Source organism: Strongylocentrotus purpuratus, unplaced genomic scaffold, assembly GCF_000002235.5.
Source record: "Strongylocentrotus purpuratus isolate Spur 01 unplaced genomic scaffold, Spur_5.0 spur5_scaffold_7, whole genome shotgun sequence".
NCBI lineage: Eukaryota > Metazoa > Echinodermata > Echinoidea > Camarodonta > Strongylocentrotidae > Strongylocentrotus > Strongylocentrotus purpuratus.
Window position 1 is genome coordinate 35,727,669 of NW_022145613.1, and position 12,829 is coordinate 35,740,497.

Genomic DNA, 12,829 nt, shown 5'->3' on the forward strand with positions numbered 1-12,829 from the left:
GATTTTTTTTTTTTGTGTGTGTGTGTGTGTGCAACTCTTACAATGGAAATTAAAGGTAAAGACCAGTTATGGTCATGCGATTGCATTGTGAAAGAAACAGGGTGGAATCCATCAGAAAGGTTGATCATCTAGCATTTAAAGTATTGGTGTGTACTGCAAGGTTCTGGAATCATCAAAATGATAATAAATTTGGCCCAGTCTTGGTAAAGTCACAATCACTGTACACAGACAGATGTATATGGGACTACACAATCATGTGGCATAAAATTCTGTCCCGATTTCTAGGATGCTACATGCCATATTAACAATATTAAGGCATTTGAAGAGCCATGCTTTTCAGGGAACATTTTTTATCTGTTGTTCTATGTAAACCCATTCTCTCTCTCTCTCTTTCTCTCACTCACTCTTAGATTTCGATTTGGTACATAATGTATGTAATGAGATCAGAGTAGAATGGTGTGATGGATTTAAAAAAACACATGAACTGTACTTCCATTTTTAACATATGCATTGCAGGGCTGTCAAAATTCATTCACGCTGCATGAATCCCAGACTACATGTATCTACATGTTTTTGCCCGTCTCACCAAAATATACTGACTGACGAGCAAAGAAATATTTTGTTTGCTCAGTTACAGGCTATACATTTTATTTTCTATCTACAGGTACATTACTGTATTTGAGGTTAGAAAAGGGGAAGGGGATAGCCGATAGGTATTTTTTCTAGCACCTTTGGATTTTGCCTGGTAAAAAGACTAATGGATATAAGCAATGAGACAGCCCTCAAAAGTTTTCTATGAAAATAGAGTCTAGTCCTGTAGATCCACAGCCTTTGTAATTGGCCTGTCATCGCACTTCTAAATTGATTTCAATTGAATACCTTGCTCTTCATTGGGAGTACAGTATATGCCTAGTAAATTAGAAAGGGAGCACACATGCAATAGTATTGGTAGAAGGATCACTGTTGAAACGAGGGAAGGTGGTGAGAGAATGGTGTTTCGTTTTGGAATTCAACAAGATTCTACAAGAGAAGATGTCCAATCAGAAAAGAGATTTAGAAAGCAATCATGCGATTGGTATTGAATCATACACAAGGAATGAAGGCCCTATGCGAATAATTAAATTGGACCACTGGCAAAATATATTGTAGATATTCCACTACAGGTACATGTACATGATCTATGTAACATTGTAAATTACACAATGTGCAATGTACCTACATGTCATTGTACATGTATATTACAATACAATACAATACAATAAAGTCATTTCTATAGCGCTCTTACAAACTAACTGTTGTTTCACAGCGCTTTACATAAAGTTATCAAAGAATCTATTGTCGATCATGGTCAAAGAGGAGAGTTTTGAGACATGAATTACACATGAACATATTAGGGGAAATACATCTACAAACAATTCTACATACATGTACATGTAATAGTAATTTTGTTGGGGTTTTTTGATGATAAAATCATTGAAAGGAAGTATAATGGTTAGGATGGTTGTTTCCACAACAGATTTGCATGAATACTCTCATTTAAATGAATTATAAATGTAGCCTGAATGTATCCATACCAGGCATGGGCGTAAATCCTTACGTAATACCTATTGTTCAGGGGGGATGATCTATTCATTCATCACCCCCCTGAACAATAGGTATTACGTAAGGATTTACGCCCATGATACCAGGGATGTAAACTGCGCTTACTTCTTTGTAAATGGCCATAGTTGATAGATTCACTTTTATTTAAATTATTTTAGCAGGGGATATGAAGTTGCATACTCTTTAGGAACTGCTTTCTCTTACATGTACGTTAAAAAACATGTCTTACTACAGGAAATTTGAATATTGAATGAGAGATTGCAAAGATTAAAATGCAGCATGGATTAAGAATTGCTAAAGCAGAGCTTAAATACATGCATTTAAGCTTAAGAGCCAATGACAGCTGGGCATCTGTCACATGTGAAGAAATCTATCAACAACCCCTTATTGTAACGGACCAGAGGAAAATATGAAAATGCTTCCAATTAGCATGACAACCTCTTTCATGGTTGCCTGGGTACATCCAGTGCATGGAAGTGATGAAGAGAGACGGGAGAGTGAGATGGAGGCAGTAAAAAGAGACAGGTTGAGAACTTTAGAGAGACAGAGATGGACAATCAAAGAGACAAAAATGCACAGAGATGGAGACAGACACACAGACACCACACAGAGAGAGAGAGACAGAGAGAGACAGAGACAGACAGACAGGGAGATGGATGGAGGGAGGGGCAGAAAAAATACAGAGAGGGATGTACATGTAGAGACTAGAGAGATAGGAGAAAGAAAGAATGAGGTTGTGTGTATGTGTGTGTATGTGTGAGAGAGGGAGAGAGAGAGAGAGAGAGAGACGGGGAGAGAGAGGGAGGGAGAGAGAGAGAGAGAGAGAGAGAGAGAGAGAAGAGGGAACAAGAGAGAAGGTAAGACAATGAGAGGACAAAGGAAAAAGAAGAGGATGGGGAGAGGAAGATGAGCAATAAATACAGAGAGACACCAACAAATACAAACATATAGCAGGAAAGGGAATGAGAAACAGGGACAAAAAAAAGAATGCGAGGGAGAGGGAGAGAGAAAGAGAGAGAGGGAGAGAGAGAGAGAGAGAGAGAGTGTGTGTGTGTGTGTGTGTGTGTGTGTGTACATGTAGATACATGTAGACAATGGGTGCGTTCATGCTTGATTTTGACGGCCAGAATCAGGCATCTGTTACGCGTTTAGTTTAAAACACGATTGCGTTCATGCTCATTTTTGTAGACTCACCGAAAAACGGCGATCACGATCGCCGATCGTAAACTCACAAAAAGATGCGTTTACAATTTGTAAACGCGTTTAAATGGGGTCAACGCACTGACCTCTAGTGGGTCTACGTAGCATGCGCTCACAGGTTTGCGAATCCAGCTGAAGGCCACCCAAGGAGAATTGCCTGTAGAATTGAGCATGAACAGTGCACCGTGGAACTGCGATTACGATGAGCGTTTACGATGAGCGTTACAAATCGCTCATTCTGCCTTCAAAATCAAGCATGAACGCGCCCTATGACAGATTAAGCAGCTGTCCTATCGCAGGTTTATACCGGTGATGACACAAGGGATGACCATCTGGTTATCTTTTGTTCCATGATTCAAGCTGGTAAATAAATCACTGAGCTTGATCCAAGCGTGGTGTAATCGATCCTATTCAATCTATCTTCTGAACTTCACCCTCTGACCATTCATACCCCCTCCCCCCCCCCCTCCTTCCCTCTATTAAAGACCCCATTCTCACTCACTTCCTAGACTGATCTAGGCTAGACCGATCCACTGGATCGCTCAAGAGGTACGCTTCGAAGGAAGTACTGTAAGTAAGAGATCAACAATGCGGTAATCCTAATTTGTTGTCAGGTTTCCACAAAAGGAAATATTCAAAGCGTAAAAACAATCAATTACTTCCTTTTAGGATGTGCTTTGTCATGGATGATTGGCAATTGGTCTCAAAACAATGTATACGTTAGTCTCCGTCTCAGCCTCTCCATGTTTCATTAGCAACCGTCTCATGTGATATACATGTACATGTATAGGGTATGAATAGCAATGCAGGGTACTCACTGTACTCTTTTTTAAATTAGAGGGATGTACCAGTATGTCTTTATTGAGAGGAATGAAACATGTCTGCTGATACAAAGATTTACTATAAATCTCTTTGTATAAGAAACACCCCTATTTTGGGGGCTGAGAATTTTTTTTCTTGTGCATGTGTATATTGATGCAACCCCGACTTTCGATTTTTATCAGTGGAAAAAAGGTGCGTCTTATACACAGAGATTTACAGTAGTCAGTGCTAAGTGACTCGAGGCCGGCCTCAGCATCACTGCAGTAGCCCTGCTTCGGTCTCAGCCTCGGTTGGACTGGTACACAACATTCATACAGTACATGTATGTAAACAGCATGTGTATTTGTAGTCTTTTGAATTTAGGAATTCCATTACCATTAGGGTAGGCAATTGTCATGGGATCAAGTGTTTTACCCAATTTTCATCCAAAATACCTTACATACATGTACAGTGTACATGTATTAACATAATATACATGTACTGCATTAAATAAATTATACATGTCACAATTAATTACAGTTCAGCTCGTAAGCCATCCAATACCCCTAGCAAGTGATGCATTCTCCAAAATGATTTGAACAAAGGCTGAAGGTAGACTACACACATTATTTCAACTAGCATGAGACTGTTATTGAATAACTTGTCAGCCTTGAAGAAGCCTACTTGCAATGTTATACCTGTATCAAGGGGTTCATTCTTATCCTTTGAGGTCGCACCTTCAAAAATCACAACAATAGCTGAGAGAATCACAAGAAATATTCTACATTCTTCCACAATTTGTGCTCACCTGTCATATAAAGATTGACATAAAATCTACTCCCGTCACTCTTCCAGAATACCGGGGGGGGGGGGGGGGGGGGGGGGGGGGGGGGGGTTACATTTTTTTTCTCTCGAAACTCACTTCTTCTTTTTTTTCCATGAATTAATATATGTAACTTACAATTACTGTACAGGTACATAGAGAAAATGTCCTCTTAATATGAAGTTATATTGTCATGGGGCTAAATATTATTTTCTTTTACCATGTAAATTACTTTCGCAAAGGAATATTGCCTAATTCCACCTTTGAGCTTATAATGTACATATATTGAACCATTAATACTGATCTTAGTACACATTCCTCTTTTCACATTCTTTGATGTATAGAATGTAAATAACAGTCAGAGACCATCTTTGAAATACATAATACCACATACATGTACAATGTAGCTTACAAGTGTAACACAGGTAATTGCCCAGTAGTATTACAATCAATAACATGCCATTTATCCATAATTGTGATCTCTAAAAGCTTGACATGGTTCATTTTAATTTAAGACTCCGTGCTTTCTGAGTCTGAGCTGGCACCGTCATCGTCCTGAGTATGGGGTCACTCTGATCACATGGTTAATTATGTTTACTCTTACTGGTTACGAGTGGACATGGTGAATGGATTGCAGGCCATCAATGAATGACCATGTCCAGGCTTTTGTTTACAATGACTCATCCATACCTTATAGAGTAATGTACTGAGCAGGAAGAAAATACTGGTATGTGACTGTGCCCAACAGCAGCAGATACACCAACTTTCATTCAGTCCACTTTATACTTTTGTTCATCATTTGGTTAATGTTGTTTGCGACAGTCAAAGTGAGATCTGATATAAAATCTGTCATTGTGTCATATCAAAGATACAATATAATAGTTCTCATATACTGTAGAATTTAGAATGCTTGAGTTATAAATGCCCTAAAATACAAGTTGACCACCATATTGTAGCAATGTGTGATTAAAAACAACTTATCCTGTTTGTCATGAACATGAACTATTATTATCATTACTTATTATCTTTGGTAGTAATAATAATAGTAGAAGTAGTACTACATGTAGGTGTAGTAGTATTAGTAGCAGTAGCAGTAGTAGTAGAAGAAGTAGTAATAATAGTAGTAGTACTAATAATAATAATAATAGCTAATTCTTACTGTATATAGCGCTTTTCAGGACTGAAGGCCCTCTCAAAGCGCTATATTATTACCCTGGTCATATTATTACCCTGGTCATAGGATTCAGGTTTACCCTCACACAATGTATGCACATTCTCCACTCCCTGGGGAGCATTCCAGCCAGGCGTCTTTTTTTACAAGCGCACACTTGCTAATCTAACCACATTCGCTTTCGCATCCTACCAGGTACCCATTTAACACCTGGGTGGAGAGTGGCAAATGTAGATCAATGTCTTGCCAAAGGACATTAGTGCCGCGGTGGGACTTGAACCGCGAACCTTGTGATCCACAGTCCGGTGACATATCCACTCGTCCACGACACCTCTAGTAGAAGTACATGTAGTAGTAGCACAGTAATAGTAGTAGTAGTGGTAGTGGTAGTGGTGGTAGTAGTAGTAGAGTAGTAGTAGTAGTAGTAGTAGTAGTAGTAGTAGTAGTAGTAGTAGTAGTAGCAGTAGTAGTAGAAGTAGTAGTAGTAGTAGTAGTAGAGTGAAAGTAGTAGTAGTACTGTAGTAGCAGTACATGTAGTAGTACATGTAGTAACAGAAGTAGTAGTACAACAAAGTGAACAGGTTCTCAATCTTTCTCATGATCAAAACCATTAGAAGAGATCAATCTGTGTTTCATATCTGATGTAGAACTGATCTCACACTTACGAGTATACATTATAACTCATGGATGGAAAATACAGAAAATGAAAGCATTTTTCACTATCGTCATGGAAACAAGTATAGGAATGTGACTGAAAGGAGTGAATTGTAAGCATGTCTATCAGATGTTCACAAGAGCATGAAATCAAAATGGTCTGTGCAGTATCGGTAACAATTTGTCCCTGTGATTAATATATATATTTATGTATTGTGAAAGGTTTAAGAACAAAAACATGCTGGAAATAAAAAATAAATCTTTTTTGTATTGAAGAATCAATTTGCCCTTGAAAATACATGTAAAGGGCATAATGGCATATTTACAATACCTTTTTTATATGAATGCATATGAAATTAAGTTTTCCATCTAGATACATGCAGGGCTCAACACTAACTTTTTTCAGAAAGGGGGTCCGGATTTTAAATTTTAAGAGTGTACATACGTTACAAGCCCTACACGTATGTAATCTTTATTTTTATTTTTTTAATTTTTTTTAGGGTCCGGTCCGGACTGAGATTTTGGGCACTGGATACATACATGTACAAAATTATCATTTAAATCAGGCCTCTGAACTACATGTATGCAATTTGAAATGCTTTTTGGCTTACCGTACTCTAATTAACAACTTAAATGTAGATCCCTAATTCCCTATTTACTGCTTTTTCTTCAGTGAATCCTGGTCTTTCCATTGACACTTCATACAAGTACATGTATCATCTATCATGACAAACTATCTTGATGCCTACATATACATAAACACTGGTTAAATTTTGAACAATCTATGCAAATTTGGACTGCAAAGGGCAAGACAAAAAATTTCAGTTTGAGTAAACATCAAATTGCTCGATGATTTTAGAGTGCACCGTAAACTTGAAATTTGGGAACTACATGTAGATACATGTATGTAGTTATTGGGTATGCAGCCATGCACATCAAACTCAAAGTGCATACCCATGTCAGAGTCAGACAAAGGCAACATTAGGGTTTGACAGGTCAGACTACCGGTAAGTTATTGGTGACTTTTTGTTTTTAAGATTTAAACCTTCTTTTAAACAATTAAAGACCTCTTGCTCAGTTGCTTGCCAATAAATCCTTTATTCAGATAAATCTAAAGCCCTCACACTTTAAGTTCACATTCAATGATGTTATTCATTGGAAAGCTGAAAACCTCAAGAACAGAATAAGCAAACTAATAAGCATTGATACAAATGCAATAAAGATAATTAAGCATGATAACGATGGTATTTCTGGAGAGAGACAAAACAAAATTCGTTGTTTGTTAAATAGAGGGAACCAGTCAATTCTAACTATTGTTTGACCTTGGTCACTATTAATGTATAAGATCAAGTATTTGTGAACTTTTGTGAGAGGTCAGCGTTTTTGTAATATCAATGTAGCTCACTATCATCAGGAACACGTGAAGGTGAAGCAAAGCTCTATTGCTCCATTTATTAGTTTCCATAATTTTGTTTTAATTCTTGACCGATTTCAAAGTGCTTTGAATGAGTAGAAAGAAGAGTCCGAGAGTCTACCAGCGAACCCCAGCTGAGTTTGCAAGAGTAGGGGGACACCCCGGTGTAGTGGTCCACCTGCACACCCCAATCAGGTCGTGTACATGCATATACAGCATCTGCAAGAATCTTCAGTATTGAAGGAGGCAGACTATCTTGAAGAAGAAGAAGAAGAAGAAGACTGCGAGGCAGAACGCTACCCTGGCACGCTACAACAATATGACCTAGACCGCAAGCTTCAGTCTCTGATATTGAAAGGTATTCCGCTAGCCGAGACTACATCTGGCTCTACTAGGTATGTGACTAAAAAAATAAAAATTGTGGGATTACATTGTATCTTATATCATTGGAAAGGGCTTGAAAAACCATTTAAAATGGTATATAAACTATAGCTCTAGGACAAATATTTAGCGAGTTATGATTTTTTTTAAGATTAAAAATCTGATTTAATTATCGCCATTGTTTTACCATTGAGACCTCTCAAAATCTGTGACCGACCATGACCAATATAAAGGATGGTCTTATCAAAAATGTAAAAATTATTCATTTTTCTAGATAAAACCTTCTAAAGGAAAAAACATCTGATAGGGGAAGAAAACCAATATTGTATTATTTGATGTACTATAGACCCTTCTATAATTAATTAGTAATTAGCAATTAGCAAATTAATTAGCTAATTAGTTGTTAATGAACTCACTGCCACAAAAAGACAGACAAATTTCCGTAATTTCCTGACAATCAATTTTGAGGAAGTAAAAAAAACAATGATTGTATGTTCCGATTTGATTTATATTCATCAAGTAACGAGAAAAATGTATAAATAAACTAATTAAATTAGTTTTAGAACTATTAAAACTTATCTTCAGGGAAGATTACGATGGTAAAGATGACATTGAACTTTGACTTGAACAAAAATGCACTTTCACATGTCCGTTTCTGAAAATTCGAAGTCGAGGCGAAAGGAAATTTTTCCAATGACGTCATCAGACAAGCAAGCCAAATCTGGCGAGAAACCGCCGTTTCCACACGCAATCAAAGAGGAACCCTGCAGAGTAACTCGTATTGGGCGTGAAACCACTGCCAGGCACGCTGAAACCTAGACCGAAAGCTTCAGTCTCTATACCGTCGGTTGTTCCACTGAGACTACAGAACGATCGCCTATGCCAGCCTATGTTGAAGATATCACGGCTAGATTTTAGCCGTTAGGCCCCTCCCACAAACATGAACAAACTGTGAAAAAACTGTGATAACGCCATTACGAACGTGTAGATGGCGCACAGTTTTTCCTTCATAATCATTTTGCCTTCGGCGTAGACTAGAAGGGATGAGATTGACGGCAGCGAGAGTTTAACACGGCTTGCAAGATTTTCAACATGGATGTCGATTTTGACCCATAATTTCCTTAAAAGGGACCATTAAACGGATTATTTCAATCAAGTTAGTAAGTGGAACCGATGTATTATAGCCTAGGCCTAATGTAAAATTGGATATGCACGAGGTAAAATGACATTTTGGGGGATTTTGGGGGCATAACAATACGGCCGTGGCAAGTTTGTTCATGTTTGTGGGAGGGGCCTAACGGCTAAAATCTAGCCGTGATATCTTCAACATAGGCTGGCATAGGCGATCGTTCTGTCTCTATAACCGGAGGTCTAGTGGAGCCAGACGTAGTCTCAGTGGAACAACCGACGGTATAGAGACTGAAGCTTTCGGTCTAGCTGAAACCAAGCCAATGTGCGCGATAGTCACATACCTAGCTCTACGGACAGTTATATTTTGATTTTATTTCTAAAGACTAGACCCTATAATAAATGAAATTAGATCTATGTTCTTTCCAATCATCATTTTACATATATCAAACTGTTCAGCCTAAATAAAGAAATACCAGAGGGCAAATAAAGAAATACCAGAGGGCAAACTTGGCTAGTTAATCCCCCGCATCTGGCAGTTTGACTTGGCAAATGTCAAATGTTTACTTTCAGTCTAAGTTCTAACACTTCTGCAATACAAACAATGCAAAGGCTATATCTAAGCGTGAAGCTGACAATACACAGCAAATGAACAGAGTAGCCTAGCCTAGTCATCTTGGTCATGTACATGTGTAAGTTTGCATACGACTAAATGGCGCCGCTCTATAACTACCCATCTCACTGTATTGGTAGGCGAGTACGCACGGGGGAATGGTGGGAGGCCATCCCGTTACAAGTTACAACATCGGAACAAGACACAAAGAATAGCTCGAAAATCGTAACCAATATCGCACACTTACCAATTGCTCCTGAAGATGTAGAGTCACCTCCACTGGTGATTGAGCTAGCTGCATCATCCGAACTCATATTGCAGTGATTTTAGTCCATAAATACATCCCAAGTCGAGATTTTTAAGTGGCCATGTTCTTTCTAGAATCTGGTACCGTATACCGCATAGTAATGCAAGATGATGACAATAACACCATTCAGCCATCTATGCTGGTTATATTTACTCAATCGAAAGGTGGCGCTGTAACCAAAATTCTCGGTTCTCAATACATGCAGTTAAAATTTAATGACTATTTTTTTTGCTTGAGTTTCCGCTCCGTTATTTTTTGGTTTAAAGTGCCCCACTCAGTCTTTCAACCTAAACGAAATAGTCATCCAATATTATCCGTAAGATTCGACCCTCATGATCACAGATCTACTCTTTTTCCTTCGAACGATCAAAGCTTGGAACAGAATCGTCTTCCAATAGTTGTCTAACTATACCGGATGCATGCAACTCAATTTTAAGGCACCCCTTTTGGAATGTCCTTTCTCCCTTTAAGTCAACTCTTTACCACCACCACCTCCAGTTAAAACTCCACAGGGATTTTTTTGTGAGGATTAGCTACCAAGTAAGTACCAAGTACTCGATGATAAAATGGTTGGTAGCTTGACCATGGACATACCAGTGCCGCTATACTATCCATATCCCAAATCCATATCCCAAATCCGCTTGTATGATGCGAGGGTTTCTCAAAAATATTAAGAAGAAATAAAGAAGCTTTATCGCCCAAGTGTGGAACAGGGTGGTTCCCTTTGGGATATGTCTATCTGAGAACCCAAGGAAATAGAGTGAGGTGTGAGATGAAAGTAAACCCTTTCCGAGGAGATTGCACTGCCTAACATGTCGCAAATTTTATATATACCGAGAAAATGTATAGCAACAAAATATGGGCTTTTTATAAAAAAAAATGTTGCAGTTGGTCAAAATTAAACAAAACAAAACATCTAGTTAATAATGTACATATTATCCACGACATGCTCCTATGCTTTGGACTTTTATCACAGGATATATACATATTACACATGGGGCAAATAAGTATCCTACGTACTCTTATTTATTCATTAGCCTGTATATTATACTTGGTGCCAGGTAAAAATGTGAGATGAAAAAAATAAATAATGATTATGGTAGTATTTGGGTCAACAATAGGGCAAGATGGTGCAACAGAAATGAATATTTAATTTGTTTTTTAAGGCTTCGAAGATCTTTGATTCATGGTCTTAACGTACAAGTCGGGGGGAGTAGCCCCCCTCCCCCCCCCCCCCGCCCGCCTGCGCAAATTTTTTTTACACGCCAGCCTGGCCATTTATTAATGAATTACTGAAAATATTCTTTATATCAATTAAATAATTTTGATATGAGACAAAAAAGAGAAATATAAAGATAGTATTGAATTCATGACATGTTATGTGCACATATAATTAATAACTACTTCATTTCTATTTACACATGGGAGTAAAGGCATTTTTAATTCAAGTAAAAGCGAGACTGGCTGCCTTTGTCCCCTCGGCAATAATCGGGCAAAAAGTCACGATTTTGGGTCGAAGGGCAAATAAAGAAATAAAATAAAGCACCGCTGAAATATGCCTGCAGAGAATCATTCGTTCTTCTTTTTCGATAAACCTAATATACAACCATTACAAATATTCGGAGCGCTCGGGGGGGGGGTGTCCAGGGGGCGGACGCTCTCGTGCTCTATATAGGAATAGAGCCCCTGGCGCTCTCAAGTCTTAGAACCTTGATAAACTTAAAGATAGCCGTCTTGAGCAATATAAACTCTAATCTATCCCTTGAAATCTGCACTGCCCCTATTTCTGTAATTCGTTAGAAAACTATTCTCTCTCGTACACGAAGAATAAAGGAGTGCCTTGGGAACCACAGCCAGGGATTACCTACGCGTAAGTCTACAAAGCCTTAAAAGCTTGATACAGAATAAAATGGTAATGGTAATGGTAATGGTTTGATTAAAAATTCATTTGCAGCCAGATGGCTGAATTGCAGAACTTTGTACATTGTAAAAATATTTATACAAACATAAAACGTATTAAAGGTACTATGTCCCTTTTGCAGCCAACCTCAAATTCTGTAGAACTTTGCAGGAATTATGAATATGTCATTTATGTCCTATCTGTGAAATTTAAACGTTAGCAGTGTCCTAATATTCAAATTATGCAAGGAAACCCGTTTACTTGCTAGACTTCACTGTCAGACACTAATGAGTGACTGACTGGCTTTTTTTTCTTGGTAATAACATACATAAAATGAGCTGTAAAGGGTACATGAGCATGTGTCTACATCAATAACCCACTTCTTGTGATGGCCAAAATTAAACTGATTGAATCTTTGCGCAGCATAAAGCGTAAGGCCATTCGGTACAATGGTCTGAAAATGAAGACTATTACTTAGTGGCTCTATAGCTCCTAAGTCGATTTGACAACAAATATTTTCCCACTTTAAGACATTTTTCAAGCCCAAACCTTTTTTGGGGAAGTTCTAAATTAGTGTTATATTTCAAATGCCGTTGGAATTTAACCTTGTCATTTTTTTTGGCCTGCAAATGGGACATAGTACCTTTAAGACATATCACGCAGTGAATGAATTTTCTAAATAAATCAGTGTACAAATATATACAAATTAATAAAATTCATAAAATTCGCTTAACAGCCCCCCCCCCCCCCCTGGATCCGCCGCTGCTCTACGAGGGGTCTGAGGAAATCGGTGTAGATGGTATAGAGATCTTCGATTGGCAGTCCGTGACCTTTC

General features: G+C 38.2%; 1 protein-coding gene across 1 annotated transcript in view; it reads right to left on the reverse strand.

Moving 5' to 3' along the window:
• LOC100893047 (kalirin) overlaps window positions 1-10,247 on the reverse strand; it is a 54,378-nt gene extending 44,131 nt beyond the window's left edge. The window contains exon 1 of the mRNA XM_030974266.1: window positions 10,035-10,247. Coding sequence (XP_030830126.1) covers window positions 10,035-10,101 — 67 coding nt within the window. The 5' untranslated portion in view covers window positions 10,102-10,247. The remainder of the gene's footprint in view (window positions 1-10,034) is intronic.
• Window positions 10,248-12,829: the final 2,582 nt, after the last annotated feature.